The sequence below is a fragment of the Pinus tabuliformis genome, chromosome 4_2 (assembly GCF_031772625.1).
Source record: "Pinus tabuliformis cultivar Carrire ecotype Pingquan chromosome 4_2, CPIR1, whole genome shotgun sequence".
In the NCBI taxonomy this organism is placed as follows: domain Eukaryota; kingdom Viridiplantae; phylum Streptophyta; class Pinopsida; order Pinales; family Pinaceae; genus Pinus; species Pinus tabuliformis.
This window is the reverse complement of record NC_142304.1, coordinates 988,202,741-988,225,841: the sequence shown is the minus strand read 5'-3', so window position 1 is coordinate 988,225,841 and position 23,101 is coordinate 988,202,741. Positions and strand designations below refer to the sequence as shown.

Here is a 23,101-nt window from a genome sequence, read left to right as displayed (position 1 = left end):
ATCATTCTTCTTCTTCTTCTGCTGATCTGCTGCCCTTGATGTGAGGGCTGCATTTTCATCCTCCTCCTTCGGTTCGTCCCACTGCTGCTGCTGCTACTTCTCAAGTTTGCACATGACTAAGTCTCTCCTCATCTCTTCCTGCTGAAGAGTGACCCACATCCCTTTCGAATGGCAATCTTTCTCTGGGCTAGGATGCTCTCGACAAACACTTGCCATTCTTTGACATTGAATTTTAGAGGCTGCCTCACCATCTTGGCAGGCTGAGGTGTTGATCCACAATTGTCAACTCGTCTCGAGTTCCTTGAATCTTTGCAAGGAATGGATCAATGTGTTCCCCCTTCTGCATATGCGTGGATCTCATCTTCTTCTTTAAGTACATCTTCTGTTGCTCGGAAGATCCTTGATACAGCATGGACAAGGCATCCCACATCTCCTTGGCAGTCCCTTTGCCTGAGATGTGACATACTAAATGATCCTTCACTTTGTTGAGGATCATCCGCTTGGCCTTCGCCATCTCTTCCTTGTAATTTTGAGCGGATCTGGATCCGCGGGCTCAGCTACCACGCTGTCAACATATGTCTTGAGGGCATGCTCATCTAGAAGGAATGACATTCTTGCCTTCTAGATGACGTAGTTGGATGCTTCGTCCTGTCTATCTTGATCCCTCAAGCCATTGGTTGCCATCTTTGCCACGAAAACTGTCGAACTGCTCCTCTTTGCACAAATCCTGAAAGGGCACAACATCAAGCAAGATCCTCAAAGGGCAGTTCAATTTTTGGTATGGAGAAGATGTTTTTAGTTCAAGAGGCCGGGAAGGGGTCCTAGAGTGCCAAAGAAGCATTTTCCTTATCAGCAGTAGGTAAGACGACTAGATTGGCAGTCGATTCATGCAACATGTGTGACAGGGAACTTCAATGTGACGCAAAGCCTGCGCAGGACCAACTAGATGGCTTGATTTTCAGTAGCAGTTGAGTGCCACGATTGCTTGGAGTGAGGGTAATTTCCCTCAAGATATTTTTGCCGTATTTTTCTCTGCAGGATAGCCATTGTTTGGCATCCAAATTGTACTCAAAATTTCTCACTGCTGCATAATAATAAAAACCCTCAACTGCTGCACCGGTTTTCCCAAGTTGGGTTTTCTGGGGACATTTGTCCAAAAATAACTGTGTTAATTTTGATGTGTGTGTGCTAGCATAATCTCAGTTCCAACGTTATTGTCTTCCACAATTTATTTGTGAAGGTTGCAGTGTGATTTATTTGGTATTTCCATAGCAGATAAATTGTTAAATTAATAAACAATTAGAAAAATAATTTCCAGTTACTGCAGTAGGATTTTAGGCTTGAAATTTTCATAATCAACATGTTTTTCCACCCTTCTTCTTTTTCCTTTTGTCGTTTCTTGATTTTTCTTTGTATTACTGATCGAGGCTCCAAGAAATGAGAGCTTGTTGTGTATGATGTAAGCAGTGATTACCCACTTAAGGTGGAGTAGTTCATCGCTCACCAGGGGTTGGCATGTGCATGGGTTTCTCAATGATGTGGGGCAGTCATGGGCCTTAGGAACTAGGGTGATGGCCATAATGATCAGGGGTAGAAATCATGTTTGACACTTTCACACGTGCTATTATAATGCCCTGACCATCTTTTGCATTTTATAATATTATTTTCTTTTATTTCTTGCTTGTGGCCATTATATGCTTTCAACTTTCTTTTAGCTGCATCAACGATCGAGGCAACGTTTTCGAGGCCCAACCCAAAAATGTGGACAAGGAGGGGGTGTGCTAGTGCTTTGTGGACCTAGTGGTCATGTGGACTCATAGAGGGAAGATGATGAAATAGGGCTTGTAATGTGTGGAGGGGAGTGAAAACATGGAATGGGAAAACGAGACTGCACTACCAAAATTAGGGTTTCCCGAGTGGTGCCCTCCCTAAAGCTATAGGCTAGTAGGGGAGATCTCACGAGACTAGGGTTGAGGATTAACCCCCCATTTAAGGTGAGGGAACAAGACCTTGGTCAAAATCCTTCTTCTAGGTCACCCAATAATCCATGCCCAAAATTCCAATGAAAAACAAGCATAAGCACTTGATTGCATAATGAAAAACATTCCTTTCGGGTTGGATTGCCCACCTTTGAACATATGCTCTTGACAAATGGGTGAGGGGACATATTACTATATGACTGATTCAAAGGGCAAAGATGAAATGGCACAAAACATTGGCCACATCGGTGGTTGCCAAGCGCTGTTGGCTGCCGGCTGAAGAGATTTCTAGGAGAAAATTCTCCTATGGGGTCACCCATTTTTGGTGGGTAACAGGTATGATTAGCTTTTTGATATTTTTTACTCGCATAGACCAAAAAATGGCTGGCATGGAGCCAAAATCTTGAGACAGCCAAATGATAAGTTTGGTTAACTTCTAGGTCTTTCGTAGATGGATCTGTTCTGTAGCTCCTAATGATGAAGAATCCATGTTTCAAGTCTTCCCGAAGCAGAGTTGGTGATTTCAACTATTTTGTGTATAACATTATTATAATGATGGTGATTGTCATTTGTCCAATCTATTAGTGTTTCAATTTATTTCTTGAATTGTTAAGTTATTTTGCAATTAACACAGAATGTTATCTAGTGTCAAGTTGGAGCCATGCTTAAGTAGATTACTCTTCTTGATTGCAACCTGGACTTTCAAAGTTTTTCGGATGCATTCCTTGGACAATCTCCTTTGCTAGGTTAGGTTTATGTGTGAGAAACAACAGAAACATTATAGTTGTTGAAGAAATTTCAACCCCCACTCTGGTTATCAGTTTTCCTTATCACTCCATGCATTAAGTTGTAAATCCAAGCATGATAAAAATTCTAAAATCTGGAAATAATAATATTTTTCTAAAAACACAAATTTAGAGATTTCACAATTGCTGAAATTGCAGAAATAAAATACAACAAAATTATGACAGCCACACACAAAAAATAACACAGTGATTTTTGGTTAATGTGACCCTGGAAAAACCCCCTACAACTCTTGGGGAAACCAATTTGAGAGCTCTTCTTTATTTCTGAAAATGATTTTACAGAGAAACTAAAATACACAGTGAAAATTCCAGCAACCACAAATTACAACTTATCTCGATTTCCATGCTTGAACTCCACCTCGAAAATCGTGCCAATCAGCAAACAACCAAAACATAAATTTTTACAGCAATAAAACAACATTAAATGCTATACAACTAGCCTCGAAAAATGTGCCCAAAACTTGCTGTCTCTTCCTCGATTTTTGTGCCTTTCTCCTGTTGTACGGTTTTTCCTTGGGATGTGTGACAATAAATGCTGCTGCCCAGATTTACTGAAATGTCTTCTTGCTGCTCTCCTTCACTTCCTCATTGCTTAGAAATTCTCTCCTTGCTCTCTCCTCTTTCTCTCAAATGCTCATGAAAGAATGAATTGATCTTTTCCTCTTCTCTTTTTCTTTTATTTGCTAAATGATCTTTTGGGTTACCCTAAGATCTAATGGTTGACATTCATTTAGATCTAGGGATGAGAATAAATGTGCATTTAATTCTCACTTTCTATTTTTTAACTCACCCACTTAAATAAAGACCCACTTAGCCTTTTATTTCCATAGTCACTTTTTCACTTTCTAATTCTTCATTCACTTTTTTTTTGGTTATCCCGTGGAAAAAGTCGTAATTTTCATTAAAGGGGAAAATTACATTTTGTATATGCAGAGCATTACTTAAGTGAGGCATTGCCTGCCCAAAACAAGAGTTAAAAACTATAGTGCATTTCTCCGCGCAAGGAGCAAGCTGATTAGAAGACAACAAAAATGGAGAGCTTCTGGCCTCTTCGCAGAGAGGATATGGTGCCATAACATAAGTTCTGTATAAATATTTACAACATAAGCAAAAAAAAAGTAATATGAAAAATCAGTCCCTTGTAATGATGCTTCATATAGATTCTGGGTCTATGAAAGGTCTGTGATAGTGCTGGTAGGCAGCACCATCCTTTTCCTCGCATATCAACCAAGTATCATCATCCTTGAGCGCTCCTTCCTTGTATAAGTGATCGGCCGCTGAGTTTTGCTCCCTGTAAATATGGTGACAAGTGAAAGAGTCAAAAGACAAAATAAGTCTATGAGTCTCGTCCAGAATATGCTTCAATGAATATGCATTTGCAGATGTGTTTTTTGTTGATCCAGTTGACAACCAATTTTGAATCACCAAATAGTTGCAAGTTCGTGCATTGTTTATATAATGCATATTGAATGAGGTGTTTCAACATAGTTGTTTGTTCCTTCGCCCAATCCCATTTGTATTTTGAAGGAATGAGAACTTGATAAGTGTAATATAGCTCCCCCCCCCCCACAACCCGTTTCCTGAGCCGATCCTTTGAAAAAAGCCCATGGTATGGAGGTGTTGATGACTATTGGCTCAATAATCCTGTGTTGTGGTTGTGAGGAGTCGTCTGGGATTGAATGATAATTGGCTAAGGTTCTGTTTAGGATGGAGGGCCATCAGGGGGGCTTTTGATGAAAAATAACTTGGTTCGTAGCTATCCATAAAGCCCAGCAAATGAGCAGAGGAATATTCCTTTCCTTGCCTGTAGTATCTTTCCACTAGTTATTCCATGCATCCTTTGTGTTGTTGCTGTGCCACCGACTGTGAATGGAGAACGCTGAGGTAAAGCTATTCCAAAGGTCTTGTGATATAGGGAAGTTCAGAAATAGTTGGTCTGTATCTTCATTGCTATTCTTGCACAGTTAGCACCAAAAAGGCCTTGAAAAAGGATCGGTTCATTAGGTTTTCTCTCGTCGGGACTTTATTGTTTAGTATAGACCATAGAAGCAACCTCGTTCTTGGGGCCGCTTTTAACTTCCATATGAGGTTCCACCAAGGCTCAGAGGCTAGCGGTTTATAAGGTTTCATCAGGGCCAGATATCCTATCTTGGGGGCATAAAAACCATGTTTGGCTAGTGCCTATATGAGCTCATCATCCCCTTCAATGATCGTGATATGGGCCTTTGTTAATGCAGTAATGTAGTCTCTCCAATCTTGTTGCCAGGGCGGTGGGATGTTTAGTACATATTCTATTTTCCAAGCCTGCTAGGTCAGAGAGGATCGGCCATTATCGGCTATGTGACAGATATGTGTTATACCTTGTTTAGCAAGGTGTGTTTTCAACTCCTCGGGAATTCTGTGTGCATTGCCATAGCCAACCCAGGGGTCTTCTCCTATGCACACCAGGGAGCCAGATCAGATTCTCCAAGTCAATCCATTTCTTATCAGATCCATGGCTTTTGTTACTGCTTTCTAGATGATAGATATGTTCCCACTGGGTCGGTGAGCTCGTCTAATCCAATCAAGTGGATTCGAAGGGGAGATATATTTAGATACAACAACCTTCGTCCATAGACTTTGGTTATTGAGTAGCTGCCAGCCCAGCTTTGCTGCAAGTGCTTTGGAGAAGGTGTCTAATCTTTTAATCCCCCATCCTCCCCATCTTTTAGGCAGTGCCAGGGATTCCCACCTTGTCCAAGCAAAATTTCTCCCTGTCTGTTTCCCCTTCCATAGGAAGCGACAAGACATGTTTTGCAGCCTGTCTAGTATACCCCTAGGAATCCAGGCCAGAGTCATCCAATAAACACGTGTTGCTTCTAATACTGCTTTGATCAATATCAGTCTGCCTGCCCTTGACAGATATTTGTGGTACCATATGTTCAGACGCTTTTCTACCTTAGTGATTAGCCAGAGCCAATCGGCTATTTTGTAACCAAACGGCTTCAGGCGGTAGCCAAGGTACCTCATACCTTCTTCTATAGGATGGGTAGAAAAGGGGAATCTCCTGAGGGCGAATTGTAGTTCATTTTGGGTGTATCCTGAAGCTGTTATAGTGGATTTAGATTCATTCAATACCATACCGGTAGCTTTTTGAAAGTGCCCATAGCTTGATGTAGAGAAGTGAGGTCGCCCATGCCCCCTTTGAGGAATATGAGAACATCATCAACAAAGAGCAAGTGGGTCAAAATACATGAGTCAGTGATTTTGATGCCCCTGATTTGCCCTTGTTTGTGGTCTTCTGCTATGGTTTTGCTTAGTCCTTCCATGATGAGCAGGAATAGAAGGGGGGATAGAGGACATCCCTGCCTGAGACCCCTCTCAGCATGAAAAAAGGGGGAAGCTGATCCATTAATGAGAACACTGTAAGGACATTGGTGATACAGCTCATGATCCACTTAATAAAGGTAAAAGGAAACTCTAGTTGAGTTAACAGGATCCGGAGGTATAGCCAATTGACTTTGTCAAAAGCTTTAGATAGGTCTATCTTCAGTATCATTCCTTTAAGTTTCCTGAGCTGGACAGAGTGTAGGAGTTCTTGTGCAGTGCTAATCGCCTCATGTGTCTGCCTTTTATGTAGAAAGGCAAATTGTTCATGGGAGATGTGAAGAGACATGATAGGCTTTATTCGATTGGCAATTATCTTGGCTATGATTTTATATATGCAGTTGCATAGGGATATGGGCCTGAAGTCATCGAAGGAGGAGGGCTTGTCAGCTTTGGGTATAAGTGCAATGAAGGTGGATTTGAGGCCGCTCGATATCCTTCCACTCCTTTTGCTCTCCTATATGATCCGCAAAAGGTTAGTCCCTACGACTTCAAAGAAGGCAATATAAAATTCCACTGCCCATCCATTCGGTCCTAGGATTTTGTCCTTATTGAGCCATTTCAAAGTAGCTTCTAGTTCTTCAAGTGAGACTTCTCGTGAGAGTTCTTGTTCTGTCTCCTGGTCAACAAACTGGGAAAGAGTTGTGCTATTCGCATCACTTCAGCCAAAGTAGCAATGGGAGGTACCTTGTAGATATCTTTGAAGTGAGTGCTCGCCAGTGATGCCAGTTCTCGGAAAGATTGAACAGTTTGTCCTTGAGTATCTTTAAGCTCCCAAATTGTGTTAATTGCCTTCCTCCCATTGGCATGTTTATGATAAAATTTAGTGTTGTCGTCCCCCTCCTTCAGCCAGATGGCCCGGCTCCGGAGTCTCCAGCTCTCTTCTCTATCTTTTAGGATTTGTGTCCTCTTTTGCAGTGATGCGGTGTATTTATCCTTTTGCTCCTGTGAAGGTATGATTCCTTCCGTGACCTCCTCATATGAATATATTTCTTCTTCTGCTGTGATGAGAAGGTGCTCTTCCTTTTCCCTTTTCCTCTTACCCCAAATCTTGGAGAGGGACTTCAACTCCTTCATGTTATGCATGAAATCATTCATTAGGTTCCCTGCTGAGCCGGGAGGGTTGGCCTTCCAAAATTCGGTCACCATTTTTATGTAGTCTACATGCCGTAGCCATGTGGAATTAAATTTGAACGGGGCCTTTGGTTTGTCACTTTCTTCCTGCAGCTCGAGGTAGATGGGTCTATGATCTGATAGGCCTCTAGAGCCAACCCATTCTCTGATACGGGATCTTCTGTTGACCAAATATTCTTTCATGAGAAATCTATCTAGTGTCTGGCTAGGCTTGCTTCCCCTGATCTATTGTTCCTCCAAGTGGGCTGCAATTTGGCTGAGGGGATGTCAATTAAGTTATGGTCCTCCAGGAGATTTTCAAAGAGACCAGACAACCCATCCACCTGTGCTTGACTGCCCCATGATTCCGCATACCCCAAGGATAAATTCAAGTCCCCCCCATGATAATATTATCTTGTTGGAGTGATGAATTAAGCAGTTTCCTCCAAAAATCGGCTCTATCCTGACAGGGACCATATACGTTAATGATCCTGTAGTCTTCTTCAAGAGTAGGCGAGTAAATGTCTGCTCCCAAAAACCCATGTCCTCCACAAATTCTCAGAGTCTCGATGGTTTGACTGCAGATGCCTAAGGTTATCCCTCCAGATCTTCCCGTAGCATCTAATGAGTGAAAGACCAACTTGGTAGCCATGAATCGAGAAGGGGAGTGATGGTGCTCACAGGGCCAAGGGTTTCTTATAGGAAGATAATGTCTACAGCTTTTGTAGCAAATAGACACATTAGGGCTAGTTTTTTATCCGAGCTAGCCATCCCGCAACAATTGAAAGAGAGCAGCTTCATGGAGGGGGCATGTTATGGGTTTGCTCCACTCTAAGGGCCCAGTCAATGGTTTTCTATTTGCCAAATGCTATTTCCTCCACTACCTGATGCTTGGATTTGGATAGATGGGAGGGACGACCCCGGGATTTAGGAAGAGATGGAGTAGAGTTTGTTCCAAATCCTAGGTGTCGAGGCCTTGTGAGCGCATTCGAGAGCGAAGGGGGTAACGAGATTCTGAAGGGAGGGGGTGGGCGAGGGAAGTGGCGGAGGGATTCTGGGAGAGGGAACGCTGGAAGGAGGAGTAAGCGGGAGGGGGGGCGCTATTGGGCAATGCTGAATGACAAGGGACTGATGTAAGAACCAGGGAGGATGAAATGACGGATGAGTGACATTAAGGGTGGTAGCCGAACTATTTGTGATCCAGTCTTGCAGAGGAAAAGTAGGCAAAATAGGAGAAACAAAAGCAGAATAAGCAAAAGAGAGTGGAGAATTAGTCGTACTTGTGGAATAAGCGTCCCTTGTAGCCGCTTGAGCTCTTGTCGGGGGAGGGGAGGGAGGCTGGAGTAGAGCTTTCCCACACTTATTCCTTGCTTCTTTCTCGTGCGCCTTGTCTGCATCTGCTGGGCTTTGATGTGGTTGTTCTTCCACTTCCATCGCAGGTTGAGATTGTTCCTGAATTGTACGAGCATCCTGGTCTTTTTCCGCCAATTGATGGCCCCTTTTTTTGATCAGGGGGCAATCCTTGTATACGTGTCCAACCTTGTGGCATCTGCGACACTTGTAGGGTATACCTTCATAATCCAGTGGCTGCTTCTGAGTGTATGTTCTCCATTGTATGGTGATGAATTCTTGTAAGCCTCCCCTGGTGTCCATATGCACCAGAATCCTAGCGAAAGCCATCTTGCCAGTGGATAAATAGGATTTATCATATTCCATGTATGTGCCCAGTGAGTTCCCGATGCGGCGGAATATGTCTTCAGACCAGAAGTGTAACGGGAGCCCAGGTAATCTGATCCAGATCGGGCCAACGCCTATCTGCTCAGTGTCCAGATCAAAGAGCGGTGACCATCGCTTTAGGAGGACAGGGGCATGCTTGAAGTGCCAGTATGACGATAGGACCCAGTTCGTGTGATCTGGCCTGGAGAAACGTAAGGCAAACCACCCCTTCACAAAGGTCTATATAGTGGGTAGGTCGGCTAAATGATGTCCCCAGACCTCTGAAACCCAAGTTTTTAATCAAGCCGCCGTGAAGTTTCGTCCCCGAATTCTTCCGACTAAAACCCTGTCTGCAAAATCCATAGTATCGCCTAACTAGATGTCCTCTTCGAGTCTAAGAAAAGTATCAACAGCTTTGGTCCTGAAGCATCTTGTTTTCTTGCAAGGCCTCGATTTAGCGGTAGAGTCTTCCTGGTGATCGAAATTGTTCTCCAATTCAGGGGCGTTCTTGGGGGGAGGGGCTGGGTCGACGGGAAGGGCTTCCAATAAAGGGGGAATGTTAGTGAAACTGCCGGACATATGAGCGCGGCGTAATCAGGGAGATTGCTAAGGATGATGGAACAGGTGGAGCGGGGAAATGACCGCACTGGGGGGGATGGGAGGTTTTACCAGGGCATGAAGTTGGAGGGTTAGGGTTAAAACAACCCGTTGCAAACCCTAGAGATGACGGAGACGACAGAGGAGTGGAGAGGGACGACCAGTTAGGGGGGTCATCTGGCAGTATCATCGGGTGATCAGAGGGGCTTGAGATCGAGGGGAGACTGGAAATGGTCTCGTTCAGCTCGCTACTATACAAATGCAGGTCTAGGTTAACAGAATGTGGATTTGACCAGACAGAACCCTCCACCAGCAGTTCTTCCGAGTAATCCACGAGATCTAGGTCCATTGCTGTCTGTTAACGCAAAATGCCAGCTGCCTGTGGTAATCGTCAAGGGAGAGTGCAGCTAGAGGAGCGGGCGATGGTAGCCAGAGGTCTATACATCGACCGCGGAGCAGGTAAAAATGGGCACAGTAAACCGGTAAAAACCTAGTTACGGTGACAGTGATGGAGATATAAGGTGTAACCTTACCCTGTTCAGAGGACGTGTACTTGTTGCGTACAGCCAGCTGCATCATTGTGCTGTAGACAGGCAGCCGCTAGCCGTATTCAACTTTCTGCTCCATCTCCGCTGTAGACCCTCCTCCCGCCTCAACACAATGTTAACCTCACAACATTCATCAGGCAGATGATATAATAGTAGAAGTTATGTTAATTTCACTTCTTCATTCACTTTAATAAAGTCACTTTTAAATTAGAATTTAACTTTACCACTTATAAAAAGTCACTTTAGGAGAAAAAGTAAAAAATAAATTTGGACACTTTTCCCTAGGCCGAAGATCAAAGCCTTAGGGAACCACTTGTCCTCTGGTACCCAAATTTTAACAGTGGTTTCTTCTAAATCAGTTCTTGCTCTGAATTCTGTGATTACATGCTTCAGTTCTTGATTATGATGCCCTAATTTTCTCTGAACTTCTTTCTTGGGATCTATGTGGTTGAGTTGTGCATTTCATGTTGCAGAATAAGGAAACTTGGTTCTCTGCTATAAGTTCTATTCGCAATGTGGACTTAATGTATCTCTATTTTCTTTTTGTAAATTAGTGTTCAGAGTTGTACTTATGCTGGTTCTACTTCTGAGCCCCGTTGACCTACTGTTGTGGTTCTTCATTGGACATTAATAAAATGATCTTATCCTACCTGTTTATGTTGTCTCTAAAAATTCAGTATATTATAAAATTCCTTCTTGTTTTCATTTGGATAATCAGAGATGTCTACCTCAAAAGTGATATATCCTATTATTGGTATTGAGTTCTTACAATATTTCACTTCATTTAATGTAATTACAGGAACTTGAGTTCGAACATTTTACAAGGAAGTATTCCTCCAGGACTTGGCCATGGATCTCTTAGGAGGGTGTAAGTATCAAAGTTGTTTGCTGCCTCTAGTTACGGTAATATTTACCATCAGCAGAAGAGTAGATTTTATTGGCAGACAACATGGCACTTGTAGTGCCTTTAATTTCTATCATAAGCAGACACATAGAAATTGTTGACAAACAACATGGTAGCTTTAGTTGAAATAAAAAAGCATAGCATCCTTTGATCCTTAATGACAGTGTTTTTCTCTATCAAGCAAATCATATTTTCATGATGATTATAGAGATCAGGAATGGTGTGTTACGCATATGATTGAAAGTGGACAACCCTTCAGAATATCAGTACCGTTTCTGACTAATGTCGCCATGTTTGCTGTCATATTTATTTAGTATCACCTCTGTAGTTCACAACTTCACATAAAATCAGTGCTTCAAAATATCGTTATGAGATTCTCAAGTAAATTTCACGTTGCGGGTGGGGGTGTGGAAAAGAGGTAGCGTTTTTGTGCACTATTTCTTTCCCTTAATCCATCTTTTTGTTAACTAAATTTATTATTCTAATGACGGACAGTAGCAAAGCATACATTTATGTCTTGTAAAAAAATCTATCAGAATAATTATATTCAACAATCCATCTATGATTTTTAATATTTATAGCTTATGCAGCATCATTGCTATCAGTACTTGAGAGCATAAGATTTAGATCTATTAGAAACTTATTAAAAATATTATAAAACAGTTTTCAAGTTTACTCATGTGGCTGATGGGTTTACAATTTGCTTTTAACCTTTATGTCATGATCACATTCTTGTAGTGATTTTGTGTTGTTAATTTTTAAGTGCCAATTGCAGATTTACTGTGTCATGCAGTTATTTTACCCTAAGAATTTTTCTCTATGCAGTAAATTATTTCTGCTGTAAATTAATTTCTAAAAACTACAAACAGAAATTACTTTGGCACCTTTAACTCAGAAATTTGCAGTGAATTTCAAAACAGAAAATTACTGAGAAAAAATCAGACAAGACAGCAACATAAATTAACTCTCCAACTTCTCATCATCTAATTTTTCAGAGAAATCATGGGCTCCCTAACCAGGGAAAATAGCCCTCTGAACTTAGAAGGGAATTACAATGAAACCTGAGATAAATTCTTCCAGCAAAATCAACAAACCTCTTGGCCTGCTCAAGCCCTTGTGTATCCACGTGTGGCCTGTACAACTGCTCATACTCTCCTGCGATCACACGTGTGGCTTTCTCAAGTAGACATGCCACGTGTGGGTGTTTATCTGTTGTGACATGTGAGTGATCTCTCTTTGGTTTTATTACTGCTGCATATAGATTTCTAGATGTTAAAATACCTGTGATTTTATTTTTCAACATTTCGGAATTTGAGTTACATCTTCCGGACCTATCACATTCAGAAATTTCTGTGTCAACTTTTCAAACCACCAACTGTGGTTCATCATGAGAAATAAAGAGGAGAGGAGGAACCCAAAAATCAAGAGGAGCAAGTCAACTGGTCAAAAAATAGCCGTTGAAGAGGTCAAAAACAAAAAAAAAATTAACAGAAAAATAACCCTTAATTATAGTAAATAATAACTAATATCACTCATTCTTGGAATAGTTATTTAATAATAAAAATAGAGGGGGTCAAATATATCTAATTAAAATCTAAGGAAAACCAAAAAGTCTTAAGATAGAGGAAATATTTAATAATTTAATAATAAAATTATAGAAAGGGTCAAATATATTTAATTTATTAAAATAATAGGAAGTAAAGTAATAAAGTTATTAATAAAATTACGTAAGAATAATAAAGGGAAGAATGGGGTGGGGGGGAGTGATCAATAACCACTTATAAAAGGGGCTATAAATATTTAATAATGATAATAAATACCAATATTTATTAACAATTAATAACTTCTAAAAATACCAATACGAACTATTATTAATCAAATCATGATAAGGAAGAATATTATCAATAATGGGGCTGGGGGATAACCAATTAAGAGATGAAATATTTAAGAGAAATAATAGAATAATGATAGTAATAAATAGAATTAGGAAGAAACTTAGTGCCATTACGGGTTATCTATACATAATAACTTATAAGTAATAATAGTAGGTATGAATAAAAATTATAAGGGGCAAGATTAAGATTAATAATAATATATATTAATATTTCATAGTAAGATAATAATTTTTATTATTAATGGTAATAATAAAAGTAAGGAGGGAAGGATAACTAAAGAAAAACTAAAACGTGTGAAATATTTTTACTCAGAAGCTACTACTAACTCAATTAATTATTACTGTTACGTGTACACAACAAATTTAAATTCTTTAGCTTAAAGTAATACATATAAACATAAACAACACCATTCACCAAATAAAATTTGTAGTGGAATACACGAGAAACCAGTCATACAAAAATACAAATTTTTTTGGACAATCTTCCCTAGAGAAACGTCAGTTTGGGGTGTGTTGTCGCACAGAATGTCTAGGCACCGCGACAACGACGCAGATCGGGGTCTGTCACTCTGATCCCCAATCCCTCCGTTTAAGTTGTCTCCCTACAACAGGCTAAAGGGGGTAGACCCTATCGAAAAGTGGAATGAAGAAGAACTAGTTGGGAACCAGCCAGTTCGGGAGACACAGTGAAACGATCAAGTACTTAATTAAGATTTAACAAGACTTATAAGATTTGATTAGATTTTAAACAATTGATACTAGTGCCTTATGGAGTCAACGATCTTGCTAAGGAAATTAAGACTAAGTAATCGATTAGCAACTACTGCTTAGATGAATGACTATCTTATATGAAATGCAGACCCTACAACTAATGTGAGATGCAAGAATCTTGGTTAATTTTAGTTAAATGCCTAGCTAAGTTTTAACCCTTCGATCCTTTCTATATTGAGCCTGATTTCGTAGTAATTGGCAGAAAGAAGATAAGGTGAAGCACACTAAGGTGTGATTAACGATACCTCTCCTGAAAATCTAACATACCCGGTGCCTCTGGCGCTACAGAGAGCTGTGGCTCTGACCACTGCAAGGTCACCGTTTTAAGTACTATTAAAAGCAAGCTACTCAAGCAAAGATGGATGAATACTTATCTCTCTATCGACCAAGTTTATGCTTGGAAGTAAATTTTATTTATGCAAAATTAACTTATATGCAAATGCACTAGATGATGAGAAGATGAGATGAAGTTAGATTCAAGGATGAAAAGATGCTTATGTCGCAGAAACTTCCAATACCCAAATGAAATGTTCGCTTTATTAAATGAAGACTCAAAATTAAACCCTGAAGATATTACAATTAGAACACAAGCTTATTTCAAATCTTTCTGATACAGTTATAGCTCAAAGAGAACAAAAACTTCTTTTTAATTAATATCAACACATGCTCAAAGAATACTCAGTTTATAAAACAAAGGATATGCATTTTATCACAATTCCATGACAGAGTACTTAATTTTCATAAATTAATTTTTAGGACAGTAATAAGAAAAACTTTACGACAACAACAATATGACAATGAAAACAGTAAGCTGTCAATGATATCTTTATGCCAAAAATTTATCGAAATTTTTCCAAACTTGCCCACATGAATTATAAAAGAATTTCAGCTTGTTATGATTTGATTTCCGGAATTATATCAGATCTGATATATTTATTATAGCCAACAATTAAAACATGAAATAAGCCTAATGATGAATGCTCAACTCAAGAAATTAATTCCTTAATGTATTAGACAACTCAGGAACTGATTTTAGACTAACCATCATGAAATTTTTTCACTATTATATGTCAGACTTCAGAAACAGAGTTATTCAGAGATAACAGTGACCCAAAATGTAGATCTAGGCCAAATTCTTGATACACATCAAACATAAATGACTTATTAATGTATTTAGCATTTTTTTAGTTAATTTCAAACCACTTAGATGTGTTTTTCACCACTATTAGAAAGGTATATGACTGCTGTAGCAAACAGTGAGGAAAAAGATGGTTTAGAGATCAAACCCTTAGGCCCTAGCCTTGAAGATCACTTGCCCAAGTTGCCAAAAAAATTTCAATATCTGAAACACAAATTTTTACCAAATTTTCTGCAAAAACCCACCAATGATTAGCTTCAGAAAATCAAATATTCAAATCAGAAATGGAGCAAGGGAATCTAGGGCCAATCAGAGCTAGCACTAAGCCCAATAGAATTAGTGTTGGGCTAGGAGAAGGCAGATCTGGGCTTAGGAGCCCTAAATCTTGAAACCCTTGTTCTAAAAAAAATATTTTGCTTCAGATCTTCAGATTTATTGCAAAAATTTTAATGGCTGGCCTTGGAAAAAGATTTGGGATAAGATATTGCCCTCCAGGGCCTAGATCTATCTCAAACCCCCAGATCTGCTTGAAAAATCTCAGATCTGAAGATTTACTTGGCTGATTTCTCAGATCTATTCCTGCAAACAATCTTTGAGCCCAGATCTTGCCCTCCAGGGTCTAGATCTAGCTCAGATCTGAAGATTTTCTTGGCTGATTTCTCAGATCTATTCCTGCACAAGTGAAAAAAGAAAAACCCAATACCTAATATGTACAAAAATAGAGAAAATCCCAAAAACCCAAGTGTTAAAATTTAAAATTATGTTACAAAATTTCAGATCTATACAAATAATTTGCAGATCTATACAAGTAAATAACAAATCTATACAAATAATTTACAGATCCATACAAGTAAATAACAGCTGTGTACAAATGATTTATGAATCTATCAGATCTGAGGAGTATGAGTCTAACTCCGCTCCCAGATCTGATAATCTAAGGCTCTTAATAGCCTGATCTATCAAATTTTCCACAAAATATTTAAAAGATTTTGAAATTTTAGAGAGGTACTAGTCCAAAAACACTCTGCAGAAAAAAGATTATCGTTAGATAAATTCTAAGGCTTATATGAAGTAGGCTCTTCAGAAAATATGTGTTGAGAGTTGGCTAGTCCAACCGAGGACTATCCTCAAACGCTCAATGAGAACCTGAGAGATCTTCTGCAAACACTAGATCAACCATCAAATCAAGTAGAGAAATAGAACAATAATAAAACTCTGAATAAATAGCGATACTGCTACTTCAATCAAAATTAAAAATGTTACTCTAGATCCAACAAACTGAATAAGACACCTGTATTCAGATTATTCTAAGAGAGCTATTGATTGATAGTTTTTTACATTATATTAAACAGAAATTAAAACAATGTTACCATAAATTCATGAAGAGGAACACTACAGCACGTTGAAACTCCAAAGACTTTTGCATTAATTCAAAAAGTATACAAGAGAGCTTGAGAGCTTAGTACACGATCAAAAGATTGGATGATCTCAACTGACAATTGACCTCCTATTTAAAGATAAATCTTTCAACGGCTAGTTCGAGTGATTCTTGTCAAAGTAATTTCGATTGTCGATGAGGATCAAAATTTCTTTTAATTTCATCCGTCGAAATTTTAATTGTTTAGGAAATTTCGAATTTTTCAATTAAATGCATTTTAATTAATTCAAAAATTAAAATTTTGAATTAATTTCCTCAAAATTTTGACTTTGACTTAACCTCAAGGAGCAAAGGCTTAAAATTTAACAAAATAATAAATTAACCTTAGTCCCTGGACCTCTTAAAATTTAATTTTTAAAGGACCCACAAATTTTGTCTTTGTAAAATTTAAATTTACCTAGGACCTATAATTAATTAATTTTCTGGCTTAGGATTTTAATTAATTTTGGGCAGAAAAGTTAATTAATTAACCTATGAGGGGATACATTATTTTTCTAACCCTCAAGACACCTTACATCATGATTTTCACATTTTTTTTACATCTTAAGGGGGGAAACCCATTTGCAAAAGACCCTCATAGACTACCCAGTTCTGCGACACAAATATAATCTAGCAGATCAAGCAATTTGTAATAAAATAACTTAACCAAATAGTCAGGATTATTCCCAAATCACTTTTACATAGAATCGATCTAGAACACTAAGACTCCTCTAAGATCTCAGTGACAAAATCCATTCTGGCTTTGGGGTAAGGTTGAAGGAAAACTTTGCCGACCATTCGAGAATGGATTGGTGAAACAAAAAACCTCCCGGAATGTAGATCGTCACTAGAAAAGTAGGTTTATCTATGTGATTACATACACGACATGGATCTGTTGAGATTATTTACATTATACACATGCATACTGGGTTTACAGTATAAGATGATACTCAGGTTGATGATGATAGCTGGATGGAAGGAACACATCGATCAGGCGCTATCCCTTTTGCGAAAAAAAGGAGGTGTATTGCTATGGGTTGTTGACACGTAATGGTCAACAGGGTGTTGCCGCCTAAGATATACACCTAAATGTGTGAAAAGTTTCCAACCCCACAAAGTATAACATTTATGGTGTCGTGCTCAGAGGAGGGGCTATAACCTATTCCCTACTCACTCCATTTAAGCTCTCTCCTAGGCAAGCTAACGGGGGTAGTCCTTAAAGATGGTTAGTGAAGGAAAACTTGTTGAAACAACAAGTTCTAGGAGACTAAGGGCAAAGCAATTGCTGATCTAAGTAACTTGAATTAATGATTAATTGGCAAGCAAAATTATTATTGAGCAATGTGGATATTAAGGATAAATTCAATTAGATCAATATGACAAGATAGATAGGATGATAGACCAGTGCCTTATAACAATGCTCAAAGATGAATTACAATACTTGCAACTAAAGAAATGATATCAACCTACAAGATCGTCAATGTTGCAAGAGAAGCGTTAGTACAATTGAAATATGAGCAGTAAGATATTGCAATGTAAATGAAACCGATACTTTAGAGATGTTCATAAAAGATATAATAATGTTACATGAGCCAATGAGCAAGTAATTTCAAATGACAAGTACAAGAGAAATGTAATGCAATGTTACAAGTAAGATGGGATGCTCACAAATCAACGAGTGCAAGGTGAAGTTAGATGGATGTTGTTGAGGAATCAATGCTTGTAGTAATTGGGGTTTCGATTCCTCTTTCTTGATAATTACTTGTAAGTTGTGATGTGTGTTGGCTTCTTTTTACTTCTCCATTATGTTATCTTTCATCAAGCAATTACCAAATCAAAAGTGCATGAAGATCACAAAAACAAGGGACACAAGATGTAGGCACTCAGCCAGGGCAAAACCCCTATGAAGGGGAAAACCTAGTCAAACTCTTCTTCTAGTAGATTCAAATCAAGATGAGACAATCCAAGACCCTTTTGACCTAGACAAAGACCTCCTCCAATCACCAAGTCAACCCTTCCTTCAAGTAGACAAACTCTTCCAAATCCTCCAAGTGTCAACTCCTCAAATATTGCTTGAAACCAGAATTTCGACACCCCAACTTCATAATTTCGGACTTGCAGTTACTGTAGAAATTTCGGCTCTTGCAACTTGCCCAAAAACCCTAGAAAACTCGCACGTGTGAGAGAGAGAGATGCTTCAAACTTCAATTTTCTTTACTCCTTGGATCAGGTATTCTTCTCTTGCAATTCACTATCCTTTTCGTCCTCTTTGTCTTGCAGATCAAACTTGTGAGTGTGTGCTTCCAAATGAATTGAGCTGCCTCTATTTATACTGCTTCCACAAGGTTGAATTATCTCCAATTGCACCGACTTCTCCAAGGCAGGGCCGACTTGGTGAGGGGGGGTAAAATGATTGTTTTGACTCAAAAATAAATTTCTTTATATGGTACAAAAGCCCAATAAGGGTCTAATAATTGTGACAAAGACTCTTTTGACTGAAGACAAAACATAGAAGTCTTCAATGGAGGCTAAGACCTAGAAAACAAATAAAAGAGCATGAAACCCATGCTTCAAAAATAATTTTCTTTTACTATAATTTTTTTTAGATATCATTTTTTTGTGATTCAATTATGTTAAGTAAGTCATTCATCTATGACCATTTCCATGAGAGGTAGTTGTAACTGTCTAATTTCTCATGATTTTTGAATAGTCCACTTAGCACTCATTGCAACAGGTGATGCTCACAGGGGTGAAGAAGTGGGATTGAAACTAGTGAAATGAGTCACAATGTCAATCATCACTTCCAGGGCTTGCGCCCGGTAAAAAGGACTTCCCGGGAGGTCACCCATCCCAGATCACCTTTGGCTCAAGCATGCTTAACTCTGGAGTTTTCCCCCACAATCAAACCCACTTAGCTTGCTACCCCATTTGCAAAACCTTAGCAAGTATTGTGCCTCATGAACCATTCAAGTAGAGTTCCCTTCACTCTTTTTGAATTTAAGTATTGAGGGGTTTTCGCAGTGTATTATATTAGATATCATTTTGTTGGGATTCAACTGCGTCACATAAGTCATTCATCTATGACCATTTCCATGAGAGGCAGTTGTACTTGTAACTGACTAATTTCTCATGATTTTTGAATAGTCCACTTAGCACTCATTGCATCAGGTGATGCTCACAGGGGTGAAGAAGTGGGATTGAATCTAGTGAAATGAATCACATAGCGTCAATCATCACTTCTAGGGCTTACAATTTGTGTATAATTTTTTTCTTCTTCTTTTGACAAATACATTATGTCATGACTCAAATACAATTATCATTACCGACACTAGTTACATTCTTCAACAAATGCAAGAGTAAACTAATACGCAAATAAGATGCAAATGTTAATGCAAATGCTTCCATGAGATACAATTAAAACAATATGCCTCAAAGAGAGAAATGCTAATCCATTTATGATGAGAAGTGCCTTAAACCCAAAATCACAAGATCAATGAAGCATGTAAAATTACTCAATGAAACAAGGCAATATTATAGAAATGTCAAGTGCTCTCAATAGAAATTGCTCTTATGTGAAATAAGCTATTGATTAGATTAAAAACGTCACTTCACTTATTAAGAGAAAATATGAATTATATGGCACAAGCAATTGTTCAAATGATAATGGATATAAGCAAATCCAATAGATATGTAATTTAGATCTATTAACCAAATAATGTTATTCAATGTAAACAAAGCCACTTAGATTAAGAGATGGCAATCAAATGAAGCGCTTACACAATATAAGTGAGATTAATAATGAAATTGAATCTAAAAAGGGTTGTGAGAAAATAGAAGAATTTGTGCAAAGCAAGAGAAGCTCCTCCTAGAAGAGGAGATAGGGATATCAAAGGGTAGAAACCCCAACCTCCCATAAAAGAATTTGTGCAAAGCAAGAGAAGCTCCTCCTAGAAGAGGAGATAGGGATATCAAAGGGTAGAAATTCCAAGCTCCCATAAGAAAAGAAGATGCCTTTTTATTATTATTGTTACAAAAAAGACCCTCTGTAGACAAGAGGGAGGGTTTAGTGTCTCTAAGGAGGGTTTACACAATATATATATATTTGAAAAAGAAAAACTACTCAAAATTTTGATGATGGAGAAAACTTTATAATGATTTTACAATAATTAAAATATTTTTTTCTCTCCTCAAAATGAAATTCGACTTTACCTAAAATGAAATACGCTCCAAAAATTTAAGTCTAAAGTCAATGTGGAGTATGCAAAGGATAAACATGGAACTTCAAAAGGTAAATGCTAAAGTTCAACGTAAATAATTCTTCAAGGGCCGACTTCAGAAAGTTCTCTAGAGTCTAGACCAGTGAGGATCTGTGGGACCTCACCTAGCCACACGAGACCTCAGTAGCTAAACATCTCGGATTGGTCCCTGAGAGACGGACTAGGTCCTCCAGACCTTAGTAGTGCACAAACTCCCCCAAACAACGAGTTAGTGGACAGTTCGCACCTCCCACTGACCCTTCATCAGGCAACAAACTTTGTGGATTTTTTTCAGTGCTCTTCAGTCAGTGTCGATGTTAGGAGAGATGGATCTGATACTCTTCATCAGGGAATTCGATACATTGTATCTTTTATGTTCTTGCATTGTACCTTTTATATTCATGCATTGTATTTTTTTATAGGAGACCATTTGGTTCTCCCGCATTTTATGGACATCATTGTACTTAATAGTCCCTTTGACCTACTTTGTGGTCATTAGTTGGACATAAATATAATTATCTTATCTTGTCTTATCTCAACTATGGAGATCTCTACGCACAACTTAGAGGAATTTCTCTTGCGGCCAGGAGATGAATGTTTCAGAAACTTAATTACTCTCTTTCTTCAAATTTTAATTATGGAAATGCTTGCAGTTGAGGAGGATGTGACTAGGGATCTCAAGACGACTTTCAAACAATGTTTTTGAAGCTTTAAAATAGAAGCTTTTACCAGTTCATCCTTGAGAAATAGCCTGCCAAAAAGAAATTATAAAAAAATTATGAAATCAAACCCTCGCTTTTTGCTTGCGGCTCTGTAGAAACAAGCCCAAATATGTTTGCGGCCCTCAGAGAAATACACACCAGAAATTCTTGTGCCTTTGTTCAAAAATTTATTAGATTTTCCAAAAGGATTTGTTAAAAAAACCCCAAGCAATTAGTTCAATTCGATTTAAGGAAAAAACTTTGAATTTTTTTCTTATTTTTTATGAAATTCATTAAATCAAAATCCCTTGGAGATCAAGTTTATAGGAGAAGATATGAGCCTTCAAAGAACTCTCAGCCTTGGAGGAAAAGGCTAGAAACCCTCTCGGCCTTCCTTGAATATTTACAAATAAATTTTAAAGTTGCAAAAAATGTGTTCCTTGCCCAATCCGAGAATTTAATCCCTCAAAGCCTAACGACAAGGGTTACACAGAAGAAGGACAAGATGTTTTCTAAAACACGAGTGGGGGTTTGAGGTCCAAACCATCCACCTGCAAAAACAATTTTGTTAAGCAACTACAAACCAAACCCTGTCTTCAAATATTCAAAAGAACACAAGGAAGAATCCCCCCACCCCCCAAAAAAAAATTATATATACAAGGTTAGGATATGTACAAACTTATAGGTCTAAAAATGAACCAAATTATATTTACAAGGGTTAGATCTATATATAAAATTATTTACAAATAATTCACAAGGTCTAGATCAAGGAGTATGAGTACAACTCTGCTCCTTGATCAGCCAATAATAAGCTCCCTATTAGTAGGTCTATTAAATAAAAGCACAATAGTAAGAGAATAGATGAAGATTAATGGGTTCTTTTCCAAGTAATGACTAAGAAACCCCTGTAAAACAAATATCGTTAGATAAGTCTTTGACCCACAAACTATGGGTTCTACAACTTCTATGTCTTGTGAGTTGGCTGCTCAAATCAATGTTGATTTGGGGTAGCATCGGATGTGCTCTAGCTACGAAATTTGGTGGAGAGGATAAGATACATGAGATCTCCAATACCCAGAAAGGGTTTGGGCATATTCTAAACAGTTTGGGAGATATTAAAATAATTAATATTTTTAATGGAGTCCCTAAGTCTAAACTTAGGGAAATTAAAATATTAATGTGAATTAATATAAAACTGTGTTAGAATGGTCCAAAAATCATGGATCAAGCCAGATTTAATCTTAGCCGTTGATTAGGGATTTAATCTCGGCCGTTGATTTGTCAACGAGAAAAGTATAAGAAGAGGCTTGAGGGTCACTTGGAGAACACACCAAAAGATCAAGATTTCGACTTTCTGGGGCTGGGTTCGCTGAGAAAGTTGAGGGTTATTTGGAGTTGCAGCTGAGGGGCAGTGAATACAGAAGCAGAGAGGTAGAGATAGTGCCGGGAGGATCAGCGCAGCAACCAGGAAAGCTGACACAGAGGGCAGAAGTCAGAACAACCGGAACTGCCGGAAAAGCTGACGCAGACTTTCTGGGGTTGGGTTTGTTGAGAAGGTTGAGAGGGTTATATGGAGTTGCAGTTGAGGGGCAGTGAATACAGAAGCAGAGAAGCAGAGATAGTGCCGGGAGGATCAGTGCAGTAGCCGGGAAAGCTGACGCAGAGGGCAGAAGCCGGAACTATCGGGAACAACCAGAACTGCCGGGAAAGTTGACGAAGAAGGCAAAAGCCGGAACTACCAGGAACAACTGGAACTTCCAAGAAATGTCGGGAAAAGTGACATAGAGGGCAGAAGAGGCCGACGCTGGGGTTTTTCGTGGGGTAGATTGGAGCTGAGGAGTTACCAGAGTGTTTATCCAGGGTTTCAGCCGGAGCATCTATCTATGAAGGAGAGG

General features: G+C 38.8%; 1 protein-coding gene across 1 annotated transcript in view; it reads left to right on the top strand.

Annotated features, from left to right (window-relative positions):
• The window catches only part of LOC149172988 (Di-glucose binding protein with Leucine-rich repeat domain-containing protein), a 167,897-nt gene that overhangs the window by 17,481 nt on the left and 127,315 nt on the right, over positions 1 to 23,101 (top strand). The window contains exon 4 of the mRNA XM_089424477.1: positions 10,925 to 10,993. Coding sequence (XP_089280603.1) covers positions 10,925 to 10,993 — 69 coding nt within the window. The remainder of the gene's footprint in view (positions 1 to 10,924; positions 10,994 to 23,101) is intronic.